Source organism: Myotis daubentonii, chromosome 15, assembly GCF_963259705.1.
Source record: "Myotis daubentonii chromosome 15, mMyoDau2.1, whole genome shotgun sequence".
Lineage (NCBI taxonomy): Eukaryota > Metazoa > Chordata > Mammalia > Chiroptera > Vespertilionidae > Myotis > Myotis daubentonii.
The window spans coordinates 8,380,174-8,397,847 of NC_081854.1; the positions used below are offsets into that span (position 1 = coordinate 8,380,174).

At 49.7% G+C, this 17,674-nt stretch overlaps 1 protein-coding gene across 1 annotated transcript; it reads left to right on the forward strand.

Annotated features, from left to right (window-relative positions):
* The first annotated feature begins 1,456 nt into the window (after positions 1-1,456).
* On the forward strand, positions 1,457-16,473 carry SLC6A16 (solute carrier family 6 member 16). The gene is made up of 14 exons (XM_059667366.1): positions 1,457-1,580; positions 4,055-4,130; positions 4,957-5,429; positions 5,861-6,018; positions 6,203-6,329; positions 6,537-6,712; positions 6,965-7,075; positions 7,228-7,469; positions 9,183-9,369; positions 9,702-9,903; positions 10,048-10,207; positions 13,892-14,054; positions 14,265-14,475; positions 16,334-16,473. Exons 1-14 carry the CDS (start codon positions 1,457-1,459, stop codon positions 16,471-16,473), a joined length of 2,550 nt encoding a protein of 849 aa, XP_059523349.1.
* Positions 16,474-17,674: the final 1,201 nt, after the last annotated feature.

The window sequence follows — 17,674 nt, forward strand, 5'->3', positions numbered from 1 at the left end:
ATATAATACTTTACTATCTAAAATAATAAAAGAATGATATGCAAATTAGACTGGACAGCTGAATGACCTTCTGGACATCCTTCCGGACGAAGCCAGGGATTCGAGGGCCGAGCCCCTTGTACAGATTTTGTGCATCAGGCCTCTAGTTAAGTCTAAGCACCATGATATAAATCAGATCCTTAGAATTTATTCTTTTTAACTGAAAGTTTATATCCTTTCACCTACATCTCCCCATTTCCAGCCCCTGGCAACCACCATTCTACTCTGTTACTATTTTTTTAAAAAATATATTTTATTGATTTTTTACAGAGAAGAAGGGAGAGGGATAGAGAGTTAGAAACATCGATGAGAGAGATTGATCAGCTGCCTCCTTCACGTCCCCCACTGGGATGTGCCTGCAACCAAGGTACATGCCCTTGACTGGAATCGAACCCGGGACCCCTCAGTTCGCAGGCCGATGCTCTATCCACTGAGCCAAACCGGTTCGGCGACTCTCTCTGTTACTATTATTATTAAAAATTTAAAGAAATTGTTCACATATAAATGACTTTCCCCCCCCCTTTTTTTTGGTTTGCTTATTAATCCTCACCTGAGGATATTTTTTCCACTGTTTTTCAGAGGGAGTCAAGGGAGGTAGGGAGACACACACACACACACACACACACACACACACACACACAACACAGACCGGTTGCCTACCTCACAGAACCCACAACCCAGGCACCTGCCCCTGACAGGGAATTGAACCTGTGACCCTGGGGGCGCGGCTGCCGTTCTAACCACTGGCTAGTTAGTCTTTTTCTGTCTAATTGCACCTGGTATAATGCCTCCAGTTCCATCCATGTCGCAAATGGTAGGATTTCCTTCTTTCTTATGACTGAATAATACTCCATTCTGTGTGTGTGTGTGTGTGTGTGTGTGTGTGTGTGTGTGTGTGTGTGCGTGCCAAGAGAAGCACATGCGCATGCGTGGACGGAGGGCAGCATTGGCTGCTAGTCACGTGGGAGTCTCGGGAGGAGAGGGGGGCGGGGAGAGCGTGGCGCATGCGCAGAGGAGCTCAGGTGCTTGGCGCGAGCAGGCCTCGAGGCCTAAAGGGGCCCGAGAGCGTCGCTAGCCTTCTCAGTGGAAGCTTCTTGATGGACCCTCGTTGTCGCCTAACTGACGGGACCAGAGAGGCCAGGCCGCCAGGCCAGGGTGAGGACGACTTGGCCCGCCCTCGGGAGCCCGGAAACGCTCCTGGATTTGGGGGGTGTGGGGCCGGGCACCCCCCCCCCCCCGGGGGTGTAACCGGCCGGGCCACCTGGCCGCCCCGGCGTCGGCGGAACTGAGGGATCTGAGAGGCCGCAGCGGTGCCCCCGTTTTCCTCCCTCGGAGCCCGGAAAGCTGGCTTTAGCCCCTGTGCTCATCGAATCCGACTTCGAGCGACGCCAAGGCCCGGCCTTCACAGGCCTCGGCCATGCCGCCGTGCCCGTGGGCGAAACCCAGGGGTTCGAGGTCCGGGACAGCGGACACCGGGTCCCACCCCGCCACAGGCCTGTCCGGGACCAACAGCCACTTCCTGTGCCGGGGGAACCCGGATGGTGTGGAGTCTCGCGGGGGGCCGCGCCCGACCTCTCCAGCGCCCGGAAGGGTCTGCGGGAAACCGGGGGGTTTATAGATGTCACGGTGGCCCGTTCGCGGAATCTCCGTTTGCTAAAACGCGGTTCTGCCCTGAAAAACCAGGTTACCAGTTTACCACCCCCCACCCCCAAACTGTTGTAAGGAATACGATTTTTAAAATATATATATATATATTTATTGATTTTTTACAGAGAGGAAGGGAGAGGGGTAGAGAGTTAGAAACATCGATCAGCTGCCTCCTGCACACCCCCCACTGGGGATGTGCCCGCAACCCAGGTACATGTCCTTGACCGGAATCGAACCCGGGACCCTTCAGTCCGCAGGCCGACGCTCTATCCACTGAGCCAAACCGGTTAGGGCAGGAATACGATTTTTAAAATCATATATGTTTTGTTGATTTCAGAGAGGAAGGGAGAGGGCGAGAGAGAGAAGGAAACGTCAATGATGAGAGAGAATCATTGATCAGCTGCCTCCTGCACGCACCCCACTGGGGATGGAGCCCCCAACCTGGGCATGTGCCCTGATCGGGAATGGAACCGTGACGTCCTGGTTCCTAGGTTGATGCTCAACCACTGAGCCATGCGGGCCGGGCTGGCCATTTTTCTTTGTATATTTTTTTTAAACATTCTCAGTCATGAAATAGAATATGCATCCATAAAGGTGCCTGGAACATGTAAGCAGAGTTTCAGATGATGAATTATAAAGTTTATATATGTGTCACTGACACCCGGATAAAGGAAGAGTACATTTCCATGACTCAGAAAGATTTCCCATATCAGCTCTCAATCAGTACCCGGTCTTCCCCCACAGCAGCGGTTCTCAACCTGTGGGTCGCGACCCCTTTGGCGGTAGAACGACCCTTTCACAGGGGTCGCCTAAGACCCTCCTGCCTATCGGATATTGACATGACGATTCATGACAGTAGCAACATGACAGTGATGAAGTAGCAACGAACATAATGTTATGGTTGGGTCACCGCATGAGGAACGGTATTGAAAGGGCCAGAAGGTTGAGAACCACTGCCCTACAGTATCCTTTCTTTCCTTTTAAAGGTACCTTTTAATCTGACTTTTGTGATAATCATTCACTTTATACTTTTATCATGTATATATGCATCCCTAAACGATATAATTTTGCTTCATTTTGAACTTAGAAATATGAAGTCATTCTGTTGAATATTTTATGTCGTGCTTCTTTTCTTTTTTAAAGATTTTTGATTGATTTTTAGAGAGAGCGGAAGGGAGAGAGAGAGAGAGAAACATTGGTGTGAGAGCGAACATTGATTGGCTGCCTCCCGACTGGGAATTGAACCACCAACCTTTTGGTGCACAGGACGACTCCCAACCAACCAAGCCAAACTGGCAGGGCTGAGTCATGCTTCTTTTTCTTAACCTTGTGAGATTAATTTATGATGTTGAAAGTAGTTGTAGTGACTTTGTTTTCTTTACATATGTACAGTCTTCTTTTGTTTGGATATTCTACAGTTCATTAATTTGATTATATATACATATATATATTTTAAATGTCTATTTAGTGGAACTTTGAGGTGTTTTTTATTGATTTTTTAAATTTTTATTTTTTTAGAGAGAGGAAGGGAAAGGGAAAGAGAGATAGAAACATCGATGAGAGAGAAACATCATGGATCAGCTGCCTCCCACACGCCCCACACTGGGAATTGAGCCTGCAATCTGGGCATGTGTCCTGACCGAGAATTGAACTGTGACCTCCTGGTTCGTAGGTTGATGCTCAACCACTGAGCCACACTGGCTGGGCTGATTTTTCCTTTTTATTTTTTATTTATTTTTTAAAAAATATATTTTATTGATTTTTTACAGAGAAGAAGGGAGAGAGATAGAGAGTTAGAAACATCGATGAGAGAGAAACATCGATCAGCTGCCTCCTGCACATCTCCCACTGGGGATATGCCTGCAACCCTGGTACATGCCCTTGACCGGAATCGAACCTGGGACCTTTCAGTCCACAGACCGACCCTCTATCCACTGAGCCAAACCGGTTTCGGCTGATTTTTCCTTTTTAGCTCATTGATGTGATGGATTATATTAATTGATTTTTGAATGTTGAACCAATCTTGCATACTTGGGATAAATCCCACTTGATAATGGTATCTAATTCTTTATATGCATTGTTGATTAGGTTTGCTAGTATTTTGTTTAGGATTTTTAAGTGTAGGATTTTTATAGCTCTGTTAATGAGAGATATTGGTCAGCAGTTTTCTGTAATGTTTTTGCTATCGGGGTAATGCTGGTCTTGTTGAACGAGTTAGGAAGTACTCCCTCTGCTTCTGTCCTCTGAAAGAGATTGTAGAGCATTTGTATAATTTCTTCTTGAAATATTTATTAGACTTTGATCAGTGAACCCATGGCATCCTGTTCTTTTTTCTTTTTCAGCACGCGCCCTGCCCGTTCTCTTGTAGAGTATTTGAGGAGCCGAGGGAAGGTCAGAGTGGTAGAAGCACAGACAGCAGAGAGGAGACTGGCTCCAAATATGAAGTAGAGCACCATCCTCTTGCTGCGGGTAGAGCATTGGGGAGGGGAGGGGAGATGGACCATAACTAGACTAACAAGCAACAGTTAATCACATCGGGAGGTGAGAAATGCTGTGAAGAAAAATAAAAGTGGGTGGGATGGAGGGCGTGGTGGACGGGCAGGCTACTCTTTTAGATAGGTGGGCAGGGAAGGCACTCTGGTGAGAGGATATTTTTTACAGAGATCTGGCTGTTTTACCGATGAGAAAGCTCAGAGAGGGAAAACAAGTTTCCTACGGTTACAAGACAGATTTAGTGTTAAATTAGTTTCTTTGATTCAAAGGCTCACTAAAAATGGCACCTCCCTCTGTAAGGAGTACACGTCAGTGTTTTTAGAAACTTCTTGAACGGGATTCCTGACTATTGTTAGCTTTCCTATCTCTACTCTTTTTTTTTTTAAATATATTTTATTGATTTTTTACAGAGAGGAAGGGAGAGAGATAGAGAGTTAGAAACATCGATGAGAGAGAAGCATTGATCAGTTGCCTCCTGCACATCTCCTACTGGGGATGTGCCCGCAACCCAGGTACATGCCCTTGACCGGAATCGAACCTGGGACCTTTCACTCTGCAGGCTGACACTCTATCCACTGAGCCAAACCGGTTTCGGCCCTATCTCTACTCTTAACTCGTGCACCAAAGCGTTTCTAAAAAGTAAAACTTATGTAAGAGAATTATTTGTGCTTTGAATTTCAATGGTGGTAGGGACAGAAATAAAAGGTTTACTTTAAGGAGGTGTGGAGGGTTATTTTGAAACTCAAAATCTAAAATCTAGTTTTCGGTGTCCTTAAGGTCTGCTCAGGAAGGCAGACCCTCCCTCGGAAAAGTGGACGCTGCTCCGGAGAGCCTGCCTGAAGCGAAGACAGAGGCCCAGTCTTTACAGGGGAAAGTCTCATCTCCTGATCCAAGCACCCACACTCAGCAAAGCCAGGGCCCAGAGAACCGGCTTCCGGCTCCCTACGAGAAGCAGAGTTTGGCGTCCCGGATTGCCGAGGCTGAGGCCTGGGAGACTCGGGCTTTTGAGGCTGAGAAAAGGAGGAGCAGCCAATTTAGGCAAGGCTCTGTCTTTGAGTTGGAAGATGCCCCGGTGAAACAGAAACCCTCACTTAAGAAGGTGGCGGCACCAGAGAAGGAAAAGAGGGAGGTCGTCTCCACCCGTCCACTCTGGGCCAACAAGGCTGAGTACATCTTCGCCCTGGTGGGCTTCTCCTTGAGGCCAGCCCATCTTTGGCGTTTTCCCCTCCTGTGGCTTCACAATGGCGGCTGTAAGTCTGGGGACCAGGAATCATGGGACCGCAAAGGGTTAGCAAGACAGAGACTTACCCAGGCCTCAGACTTCAAGGTCTCTGGGATCTGTAGAGGCTGGAGACTTGGTACCCTGAGCAGGAGAGGAGCCAGCTGTCCGAACACCGAGGGTGGTGAGAGGGGCAGAGGTGCAGGATATCTGACCATCGTGGTGGGGCTAGAAGCCTGTATCAGGGTCGGGGTGGAAACTATGTGTCTGGATCTTCCAGGAATTGGGGGGCAAGGGGCTGGACATCTGGGACTTTAAGGGATGTGGAAATAGTTACATCTTGATGCCTGTGGCCCTGAGGGAGATCACTGGTAGGGAATGTCTTTTTCTGGACTCGCAAAGAAATCCAAACGCTGAAAAGCCCGATGAGTCCCAGAGCCCTTCCTTAAATCCCCTGCACAGGGAGTTTTTTCATCATCTACATCTTCTTGCTGTTCTTGATGGGGATTCCTCTCCTCTTCCTGGAGATGGCGGTTGGTCGGAGGATGCGCCAGTGCAGCATTTGTGCATGGAGCGTCATTGGCCCCTGGTTTGGTGGTGTGGGGTGTAGCAGCTTCATGGTGAGGAGCCCTGGCTGCCCAGGCCTACCCTTTACATCCCACCCCCATCCCTACCCTTGTCCTGGAATGAGTCCCCTGATTTCACTTCCATGGGTCAAGTCCCTTCGATTCCTCAATCCTCTGTCCAATCCCTTTTTCCCGGCCCCACTTTTCCTCCCCAGCCACCTCCTTCCTGGCCCCACAGGTGAGCTTCATCACTGCCTTGTACTTGAATGTGGTCAATGGCTGGATCCTCTTCTACTTGGGCCAGTCCTTCCAGTTTTCCGTTCCATGGGAGCATTGTCCCCTCCTGAAGAACTCCAGTGGCTTTGGTGAGGAGGAAGTGAAAGGGAAAGAGAAAGGGGAAACAGAGAGGTGGAAGGGAGTTTGGAAGAGGAGAAAGGAGTGAGGAGGGATAAAGAAGGGGCAGGTAGTAGGAAGAAAGAAGAAACGAGAGGAAGGGGGTGTGGGGGAAGGGTTCATGAAGAGGGGAACGGTCACCCTGTCTAGCAAGGGAGTCCAAAGCCAGATACCCCCAGATCCTGAATGTGCACGGACCACACCCTCCATGTACTTCTGGTACCGGCTGACCTTGAAAGCCTCAGACAGCATTGAGGATAGTGGGCCACCAGTCATCTCTCTGCTCCTGCCCCTTTTGATGGCTTGGTGTCTTGTTGGCATTTTCATGATTAATGGGATCAAGTCCATTGGGAAGGTGAGTCTCCATTCTTGGATTCCGTTAACAGTCTGAGATACTTTAGCCCTCACCTAACATTACTGCTCATTGATCTGATTTCCCACTCCCTCTGGCCTTTCACTCCCACTTAGCCCCTGAACCCTGCTGAAAGCTATCTTCTAACTCCTCCTCATTTCTGGCTCAGAATGTTTTATCCCTGCTGACTGTTGATTGACTACCCCCCCCCCCCCACTGGGATGTGGTTGCTGATATGCCCTCCCCTGAATTCAGGTATTGTGTGTCTTGGTGCCACTGACTGGCATCATCACAGTCTTTTTACTCATCCGGAGTGCACTGCTGTCCGGGGCACGATACGGGCTTCAGCGTTTGGCGGTTATGAAGGTACACCTTCCTCACTCCCCTCTCAGACCTTAGAGGACACCCGTTGTCCGCTCTAGTGTCCTTTCCCCACTGCCTCCCTTTGTATCCCCTGCCTTTTGTTAAGGTTCTCCTCCTCTTGACACCTTTCCTTATTCTTCTCTCTTCCCTTATAGGTATCGGCTTTGTACAGCATAACTGCATGGATCCAAGCAGGGATCCACGTCTTGTTTGCCTTAGGTCTCGGCTTTGGCCCCATTGTCGTTTACTCCTCGTACATGGACCAGCCCAGCAACTGTCTCAGTGATGCGTTTGTTGTGGCTTTCATCAACCTGGGCTTCTCCGTCCTCACCATGCCTTTTATCTTCAGCGTGCTGGGCTTCTGGGCCACTGTCCTCATACACAACTGCATTGAGAAGTAAGGCCGGCCCCTTAGTTGAGAGTGTCAGCCTTAGGGAACGACAGAACCCAGAGACCCGAATCTTACAGGTGCTGCTGCACAGACCCACCTCACACAGGTGCACTTGCAAGCCTCTGCTCTCTCCTAGAATGAAAAACAGAGGCAGGAGAACCCCGTCACGTCATCCTTCTAGAGCCCTTTTCTAGCCCCGGAAATCTTCCATGTCAGAGATTGCCAACTGCTCGCCTCAGCGGATCTCAACAGAGAAATTCGAAAAGTGGCGAACAGTGAACGTTACTCTAGTCTCAGGCAGCCTCTAAGGCCACACCCTTCGGAACACCCTTCTGCTCCCGAATGCCAGTCATTCTTTACCGGCAGCTCCCGAATTTAGGGGTGTCAGTCAATCTGTCATGCTTAAGCCCCACCGGGACGCCAGGACTAGAGCCTATACTGTCTTCTCAGCCTGTTCTAGTCTGTGGGCATGAGTAGAAACTATCCCCCCGGCATTTAGAGCACTCTGGGTGCCGCACATCCTGGGACAGGTGGATCGGACCACGGTCCTTGCCTTCGTTGTGTGTTCAGTTTTGGAGGGACGAAGGGAAGGGATTTCGATACTTAATCACAGTCACAAAGGCATGATAACTGGTAGCAGGAGTGATGGGCAGACAGAAGACAACGCCACTAACTATGCCTAGGCTAGTGAGGGAAGGACTTCTAGAGGAGGCGAACCTAAGCTGAATTTGTCCCTACGGATCCTAACCTGTGCAAATAACCACCAAAGAACATACAGTATGTTAGTTGATAAAATTTGATCCAACTATACTTATTTTCCTGCAGCTTGCATTTTGCTGTTATCAGCAAGCCTAGGCAAGCCTCCCATTGCAGTTCTTATGGAGCAATGAGCGAATTTTTAAGGATTTGTAGGAATTAACCACGTGAAGAATGGTGGCAGGGTGGGGCTGGTCTTGGGCATGAGAGGCTATGGCAGGCCCTGAAACTGTAAGTAGTTAAATCTGACCACAGCATAAAATGTGCAGAGGGCCGTGGGGGAAATAGAAGGCGAGAGAGGCCAGCAGATTAAAAAGACTAAGAAGTTTCTCATAGCCAAAACCGGTTTGGCTCAGTGGATAGAGCGTCGGCCTGCGGACTGAAGGGTCCCAGGTTCGATTCCGGTCAAGGGCATGTACCTGGGTTGCGGGCACATCCCCAGTGGGAGATGTGCAGGAGGCAGCTGATCGATGTTTCTCTCTCATCGATGTTTCTAACTGTCTATCTCTCTCCCTTCCTGTCTGTAAAAAATCAATAAAATATAAAAAAAAAAAGAAAGAAAAAAAAGAAAAGCTTTAAAAAAAAAAAAAAAGAAGAAGAAGAAGTTTCTCATAGCTCAACTCCGTGAGCTAGGCACTGTCGTCTAAGTACATGGTACTTCCTGATATTCAGTATGCAAAGCTTAGAAGGTTGACTTTTGCCTACTAGTCTGAGACGGGAGGAAGGGCAGAGGTGAGGACGAATAGGAGACGTCATCACTAGAGCAGGGACCCCGGGGTCCCCAGCAGATTATAGGAAAGACTTCTGGTTCACACAAGTTCATGACCCTGAAGGTGGGTGCCTTTTCAGTTTCCTCCCGGGCTGTACCTTACTCAGACGAGTAATGCTAGGCTAGAGATGTCCGTTCTTCTCTGGAAGTTAAGGAGCCAGATGGTTCTATGAGATTCAACTTTTTACCCCCAGGAATGCTGAATTGCTTTTGAAGCTGGTAGTCCAGGGGAAGCTGCCTCTGGAGGCCCTGCCCCCGCTAAACATGCCAGATGATCCAAACGTCCTCTTCACCTCCTGGCTCAACAGTCTTTCCCAGCCCATCAAGGACCTGGTCCTCCCCCACATTACTGAGTGCAACTTAGAGAAGCAGTTTTTGAAGGTCAGTAAAACCAGGTGCCCTGGGCTGAGAGTTCCTTAATGCCTTCTGTAAAATAGAAATCTCATCTTTTATTAGCACCAGAAAAAAAATCCCAGAGACACTAGGAGAACCTGCAGCCCTGATAATGCAGAGAAATAGAGCTTGCAGAATGCCCTCCCCTGGATAATGCTAGGTGGATGGGTTTTCCTTGTCAGAGGGTCAGCTTGGGGATCCGAGTTTTACAGTCACCCGAGACTTTTGGGAACTTTTCCAGGGAAGGTAGAACGTATCTTTATCTGTATTGTGCTTAAGTTCAAGGACACTTTCACTCCTGACTCTTCTCCCCTTAACAGGTTAAGGAGGGCCCGATCTTTGCATTCCTGACCTTCATTGAAGCCATGTCATTCATTTCTGGGTCTGTCTTCTGGTCCGTCCTCTTCTTCCTGCTGTTGCTGCTCCTGGAGATGGGTTTCCTGATTGGGCTCCTGCAAGGCATCCTGACTCCACTCCAGGACACCTTCCCTTTTTGCAAGACACATGAAAAGCTATTTACAGGTACTCTGACATATGGCCCTACTCCCACCAATGACCCTGGTTTCACTGAGACTCTAATCCAGCCCTGAAAGTAACTTCTGCTTAACCCGCCCCCCGACCCCCCCCCCACCTCTGACCTTGATCCAAGTTCAATGTTTCTTCCAGTGGTTCTCTTTGGACTCATGTTCCTGTGTGGCATCTTCTTCATTCAACCTGCAGGCGTCTATTACATCAAACTGCTGAATGGTTACTGGATGATCCTCCCCATCATCATCGTCATCATATTTGAAAACATGGCTGTGAGCTGGGCCTATGGGTCCAGGAGGTGATCACTTGGGGCTAAGGGAAGGGTGACTTCTTCCTCCCTCCCTCCCTCCCTCCCTCCCTCCCTCCCTCCCTCCCTCCCTCCCTCCCTTCCTTCCTTTCTTTTTTAAACTATATTTTTATTGATTTCAGAGAGGGTAGGAGAGGGAGAGAATCATTAATGAGGAGAGAGAATCACTGATTGGCTGCCTCCTGCATGCCCCCCGACTGGGGATCGAGCCCACAACCCGGGCATGTGCCCTGACCAGGAATCGAACTGTGACCTCCTGGTTCATGGGTTGATGCTCAACCACTGAGCCACACTGGCGGGGCTGACCCCTTTCTTTTTGCCTCCATTCTCACTCAACTAGAGCGACATTAGGGACCCTCAACTTCAGAGCCTTCTGCAAAATCTTTTAATTCACTCATTTATTGAACATATTTATTAAGTACTTAATATGTGCCAGGCACTTTTTTAGTCACCAGATACAGTATCAAAGCAATCATACTTGTCCTCAGGGAGTTTACATTCTAGTGGTGGAGATAGTTACCAAATGAACAACAAAAAAATGTTAGTTGGTAATAATTGACAGGAGAGAAATCATAGACTAAGGTAAAATGATTAAGAGTGTGAGTTTGTATGGGTGTTAATTGAGGTAGGATTGCAAGGAAGACCTCTCTGATAAGGAGACATTTGAACAGACTCCTGAATGAAGGAGTCAGATAGAATTCTGAGAAAGTGTGTTCCAAGTAGAGGGAGCAGTAGGTACCATGGTAAGAGAAGCATTTTGCCTGGAAGCTTTAAGGATCGAGGAGATCAGAGAGGTCGGAATAGAATCCTATATACTAAAAGCCTAATATGCTAAGAGTCTGACCGTTTGTTTGACCATTTGACCAGTTGCTATGACGTCCACTAGTCACCAGGGGGCAGATGCTCCGACCAGTAGGTTAGCTTGCTGCTGGGATCTGGCCAATTGGGACTGGAGGAGACAAGCCGGACACACCCTGGAGCCCTCCTGTGGTCCCTCCCAGGCCCCGGTTGTGTACTGATGGGGTCCCTTGGCCTGGCCTGTGCCCTCTCACAATCTGGGATCCCTTGGGGGATGTCAGAGAGTTGGTTTCAGCCCCATTCCTCGTAGGCCAGGCTAAGGGACCCCACCAGTCCTCTAGTGTTAGGATATGTGGCCAGAGAGTTAGTGAGACATTGTGTAGCGCCTTCAAAGCCATAGTGGGACTTGGCTTTTTATGCAGAACTAGAGGCCCGGTGCATGAGACTCATGCACTGGGTAGGGGGTTCCCTCAGCCTGGCCTACGCCCTCTTGCAGTCCGGGACCTCTTGGGGGGATGTCCGCCTGCTGGCTTAGGGGGATCGGGCCTAACCTGGCAGTCAGAAGTCCTTCTCACAGTCCAGGGCTCTCACAGTTCAGGACCCTTCGCTCCTTACCACTCACCTACAGTGGAGGTGGGAGAGGCTCCCGCCACTGCCACTGGGCTTGCCAGCCATGAGCCCGGCTTCTGGCTGAGTGGTGCTCCCCGTATGGGAGCGCACTGACCAGGGAGCAGCTCCTGCATTGAGCATCTGCCCACTGGTGGTCAGTGTGCATCATAGCGACCGGTCATTCCACCGTTCAGTCAATTTGCATGTTACTCTTTTATTGTATAGGATGATAGAGGAGGCACTAGAAGGTTTTGAGTAGGGGAATGACATAATTAGATTAAAACAATTTTTTAAAAAATATATTTTATTGATTTTTTACAGAGAGGAAGGGAGAGAGATAGAGAGCCAGAAACATCGATGAGAGAGAAACATCGATCAGCTGCCTCCTGCACATCTCCCACTGGGGATATGCCCGCAACCCAGGTACATGCCCTTGACCGGAATCGAACCTGGGACCCCTCAGTCCGCAGGCCGACGCTCCATCCACTGAGCCAAACCGGTTTCGGCTGATTAAAACAATTTTTAATCCTCACCCGAGGATACTTTTTCCATTGATTTCCAGAGAGAGTAGAAGGGAGGGAAGAGTGGGTGGGGAGAGAGAGAGAGAGAGAGAGAGAGAGAGAAAGAAACATTGATTGGCTCTCTCCCGTAAGCACTCCCACAAGGACCAGGGAACCTGCAGCCGAGTACATGCCTTGATTGGGAATGGAACCTGTGACCCTGTGGCCAGGGCCAGATTTATTAAAAAAAAAAAAAAAAAAAAAAAAAAGATACCTATACCCGGGCTGGTGTAGTTCAGTGGTTGAGCATTAACCTGTGAACCAGGAGGTCACTGGTCAGGGCACATCCCTGGGTTGCAGGCTTGATCCCCAGTGGGGGACATTACAGAAGGCAGCTAATCAATGATTCTCATCATTGATGTTTCTACCTTTCTCTCCCTCCCTTCCTCTCTGAAATCAATACAAATATATTAAAAAAAGAAGATACCTATAATTGCTGTGTGGAGAATAGACTATGAGGAGTCAAAAGTGAAGCAAGGAGAACAGTAGTGAGTTATTGTAATATTTTCAATGGGAGCTAACAATGGCTTAGGCTAGGGTGTTAGAGGGGTAGATTGAGAGATGTGGTCTAATTCTTCAAGGAAGAATGACCAGGGGAGAGAGAACTAATCAGGGACTGGAAATTAGTAGCTATAACTGTGGAATGGGAGAGTGGGAGAATCCAAGTCACACACAGGGGACCCCTGAGCCCAGCTTTTTACCAGGCTGGTATGTGGACATCCAAGTGGTATAATTCAAGGGCAGAAGGCTCAGATGGCAGTATTTTCAGGTGACAGTAGTTCTTGCAGTCAGTTTATTCACATTTATTTACTCCACAAATATTTCTCGAGACTTTTCTCTGTTTTGAGAAAGCCTTGTAGTACTTGGATATAAATGACTTAGCATTAGCTCCTCCTCTTAAAGAGCACAGAGCCCGAAGAGGAAGACATATACAAGCAGACAATCGCGGTACAAGGTGGTAAGTCTAGAGGAGAGGTGCTGGCAGCACTGTAGGGGCACCTGGAAGGTCAGAGGAGGTATCTTAGAGGAGAGGACAATTGAGCAGAGTCTGGACAGATGAATAGTCTAGGCCAGTGGTCGGCAAACTGGCTCCCGAGCCACCTGCGGCTCTTTGGCCCCTTGAGTGTGGCTCTTCCACAAAATACCACGTGCGGGCGCGCACGTACGGTGCGATTGAAACTTCGTGGCCCCTGCGCAGAAGTCGGAAGAGCCACACTCAAGGGGCCAAAGCGCCGCATGTGGCTCACGAGCCGCCATTTGCCGACCACTGGCTAGGCCAAAGGACCCCATTTGTATATTGATTAAGTTTGAGAACGTGCACTGAAGGAGGCTGTATATACAGGCTGGAAGGAACTAAGAAAAGTTCCCTGAGGGTCACATGTTCACTTTCTTGGGGGCCTGTGTTTGTTCACTGTGCATATCCAGCACCTAGAATAGTCGCTGGCACATCATAAACACTGTCATGTTTATGGGATGAATGAAAGGGACTTGGCCTTTATCCTGAGGGCCTTGGGTACCCACGAAAGGTTTTAGAGCAGTGGAGGAATGGTGGACATTTTTTCTTGGGTTGGGAGGAGAGAAGAGGGGGCCTGAGCTGAAGTGAGGTGGAGTATTTAGAAGATGCTAAACAAGGTCAGGCTGGCCTTGGTCCCCAAGGAAGGGTGAGGCTCGACTGGGCCTGCCACAGTCTCCTGGCCCTTTCTTCCAGGTTCCTTGCAGAATTGGGGCCTCTGTGGAACCGCCCCATCCAGCCCATCTTTAACTGCCTATGGTGCTGTGTGTGTCCATTTGTGCTGCTCATCCTGTTCACTGTAATTCTGATTTTTCTGTCTCTGAAGACCTTCACCTATGTGGCCTGGGACTCAAGCACTGTGAGCCTCCCTCTCCAGACCCCCGACCTTCCTAGGGAGTGGGGGCCAGATCTTTCCATCCACTCTTGACCTAAAGGGACCTTATCATCTCATTCTCTGCTCCCTGAAGACTCAGTCCTCTGCCCGGGTTCCCCTCCCACTCTTCCCTTCCACAGCCTTTCGTCTTCTGGGGGCTTCAATTTTCTGAACCCCTTTCCCATCTCTCCACAGTCCAAAGAGGTGCCTCGACCATACCCATCATGGGCGCTGCTTGCATTGATTTTTATCTTCCTCATTGTCACCCTCCCCATCCTCATATACTTCGTATACAGCTTCGCCCATGGTATTCCCTTCAAACCCAGAAGCTTGGATGGACCTCTCACATCCTCCAAATCCCTAAGTCTCAGTAGCGAGGCCCAAACGAAGGAAGCCCCACAAGGTGGTAAGGAAACTGCTGGTCCACCGGCTGTGTGACATCCCAACTTCCTCGATGTGGCCTGACATCTCACATCCTTCAAAACAGATCTAACAGGCAACTCTTAATATCAGCTACCAATTGTGATGGCCTGGGACCCAGAACTCCTTTCCCCCCCGAGAATATAGCATTATTTTGGGGGATCTTGGGACCTGGCTTTGCAGCCCCCCTCCTAGACCCCTCGGGTTGCCACTGTCATTTTCCCCATCCCCTTTCAGTGTGTACACATACACACTGTCAGTGATGCTAACTGAATCGGACTGATACGGAGCTGGAAGAGTAATGTTGTTGATCAATAAATCAATCCAAGCACTGGGTGTGAGCAGATTGGTTTTTATTTTCTATAAATGTCTCAGACGTTCAGTCTTACTTGCAGGAGACTTCCACCCTTTTGAGAGCTAAATATTCAGACCCGAGTTCCTGCCCTCTCCTCGCTGTGGCAAATTCACATGCTAGATTACTTGACTTCCTTTATCCAGGGACTGGCCTTTAGCCAAGAAAAACCCAGGCTGTGGTGGTTTCAGCAAAGATGGAACGGACATTAATGTGCTTGCTCATGGGACATGGTGCTCCTATCATAGGTCTAAAATTTTAATTAGAGTTTCCAAGACTGCCCTGGTCAGTGTGGCTCGGTTGGAGCGTTGTCCCATGCACAGGAAGGCGGAGGGTTTGGTTCCTGGTCAGGGTGCATCGGGGAGGCAACAGACACGTTTCTCACATGGATATTTCTCTCCCCTCGCCCTTCCTCTTTCTCTAAAATCAATAAAAGCATCTTTGAATGAGGGGGGAAATAGATGCTCATGACTGTTGACGACTAAGTCCTTCACACAGACGGAGTGATCTGTGAACTGACGTAACCCGTTTGGGGATGACCGCATGGTGTCCTGAGCCCACCAGGGTCCCTATCGAAGTGTAAGTTACCTTTTCCCGCGGGGCTAAAGCAAATTGTTCACTCGGGGATGGAACCTGCAGGAGCGCTCGAGTCCACAGCTGAGCCGAGGTAACGGCGAGAGGAGGAGGGACGGGGGCTTGTGGGCAGAGGTGGTTGGGATTCCCCAGGATGGAAGGCTTCCTGCAAAATTTAATGCTCGAGAGGTTCCAGGACTTCGGATTGCTCAGCTCCCACGGGGAGACTGTCCCGCATCCGTTTTGGTGACAAAGGAAGAAAAAGCGGACGCTCCCAACCCCTCGCTGGCGGGCGGAACCCTAGGGTGGGCCCGGTGAATGGGGAGAGCAGGGACGCCCAACGTCTGGCCTCAGCGGTTCCACCGCGTTCCTCCGGCTCGAGGACGGCGGCGGGCGCCGCGCTGCCCCGTCACCGCCCATCCACCGGCTCCCGCACCTGTGGCCCCGCCCCCAGCCAAACGACCGCCCCCGAAGACCCTGCTATTGAGCCAGGTGAGGCCGGACGGGGGGGGAGGACGCAGTCACCTTCTCATGATCAATAGCCGGAGGGTCCAAGCGCCTTCCTTTTGGGAACCCAGGTGTTCATCCTCCTTCCTGCCCCCCAACCTCCAGCTCCAGCTGTGGGAGCAGAGCCTGTGGGGGAGGCACTGAAAGGAGGGGCTCACCGGGCAAACCGATGGGAGCGGAATGAAGCTCTTGGCCCTTCTCCTCCTCTAGATCGCTCTCTCTCAGGCCACTTGTCGAGGGTCCCTCGCAGGGTTGTTTCAGTGGGACTATCCCACGGCGGGAGGCTGGTCTTTTCATGGGGACTTCTCTACAGCGGCCTGGGGGTCCTCACTGTATCCAGCGCGGTTTCGGGGTACCTGAGCAGGGGCAGGGTGTCTTCTGGACCGCTGTGGGGTGTTTCTGGCCCCGTTAGACAAAGGGAAGGCCCGTCCCTCGGCAGGGGGCCTTGCACACAGCTTCACTTTGATGCCTCACAAGAATGGTATGAAGTACAGGGCTGTCATCTTCCGTTTCCATCAGGAGACCCGGAAGAAAGAGGGGCTCACACCATGAGTGACGGGAGAGCCTGACAAAGATTCATGTCTCGTGGCCTCTGGGCCTTTTATTTGGGAAAATCTGCAAACACATACAAAAGCGTAACGATGCGTTAGTTTTGTACTCATCAGCCATCTTCAGCTGACCTACTGGTGACCAACCCGGTTTCATCTCTCCTCCCCCCACAGCATGCCTCTCATTATTTTGAAGCAAATCTCTGAAGTATAAGAACACTTTAAAAGAACACCTGGCCGAAACCGGTTTGGCTCAGTGGATAGAGCGTCGGCCTGCGGACTGAAAGGTCCCAGGTTCGATTCCGGTCAAGGGCATGTACCTGGGTTGCAGGCACATCCCCGGTAGGAGATGTGCACGAGGCGGCTGGTCGATGTTTCTCTCTCATCGATGTTTCTAGCTCTCTATCTCTCTCCCTTCCTCTCTGTAAAAAATCAATAAAATTTATTTTAAAAAATAAATAAAAGAACACCTGACAAAATGTATCACACCTAAAATAAATAAGAGTAATCCTAATATCAAATACCCAGTCAATACTCAGATTTTCTTGTTAGTCTCAATTTTTCCTGGTAGCTTTATTTTTTAACAGCTTTATTGAGATATAATTCACATCCCATACAATTCACCCATTTAAAGTGTACACTTCAATGGTTTTTCGTCTATCACAGAGTTGTGCACCCATCACCACAGTCCATTTTAATACATTTTCATTATCCCAAAAAGAAACCCCACACCTCTTAGCCATCACCCCAACTGCCCCAGCCCCTTAACCCAGCCTAAGACAACCACTAATCTACTTTTTTAATATATATATTTTTTATTGATTTTTCACAGAGAAGAAGGGAAGGGGATAGAGAGCCAGAAACATCAATGAGAGAGAAACATCGATCAGCCGCCCCCTGAACACCCCTGACCGGGGATGTGCCTGCAACCAAGGTACATGCCCTTTGCCGGAATCGAACCTGGGACTCCTCAGCCCGCAGGGGGACGCTCTATCCACTGAGCCAAACCGGTCAGGGCTGATTTTTTTTTTTTTTATAGAGAGAGGAAGGGAAAGGGATAGAGAGTTAGAAACATCCATGAGAGACAAACATCGATCAGCTGCCTCCTGCACACCTCCTACTGAGTATGTGCCCGCAACCAAGGTACATGCCCTTGACTGGAATCGAACCTGGGACCCTTGAGTCCGCAGGCCGATGCTCTATCC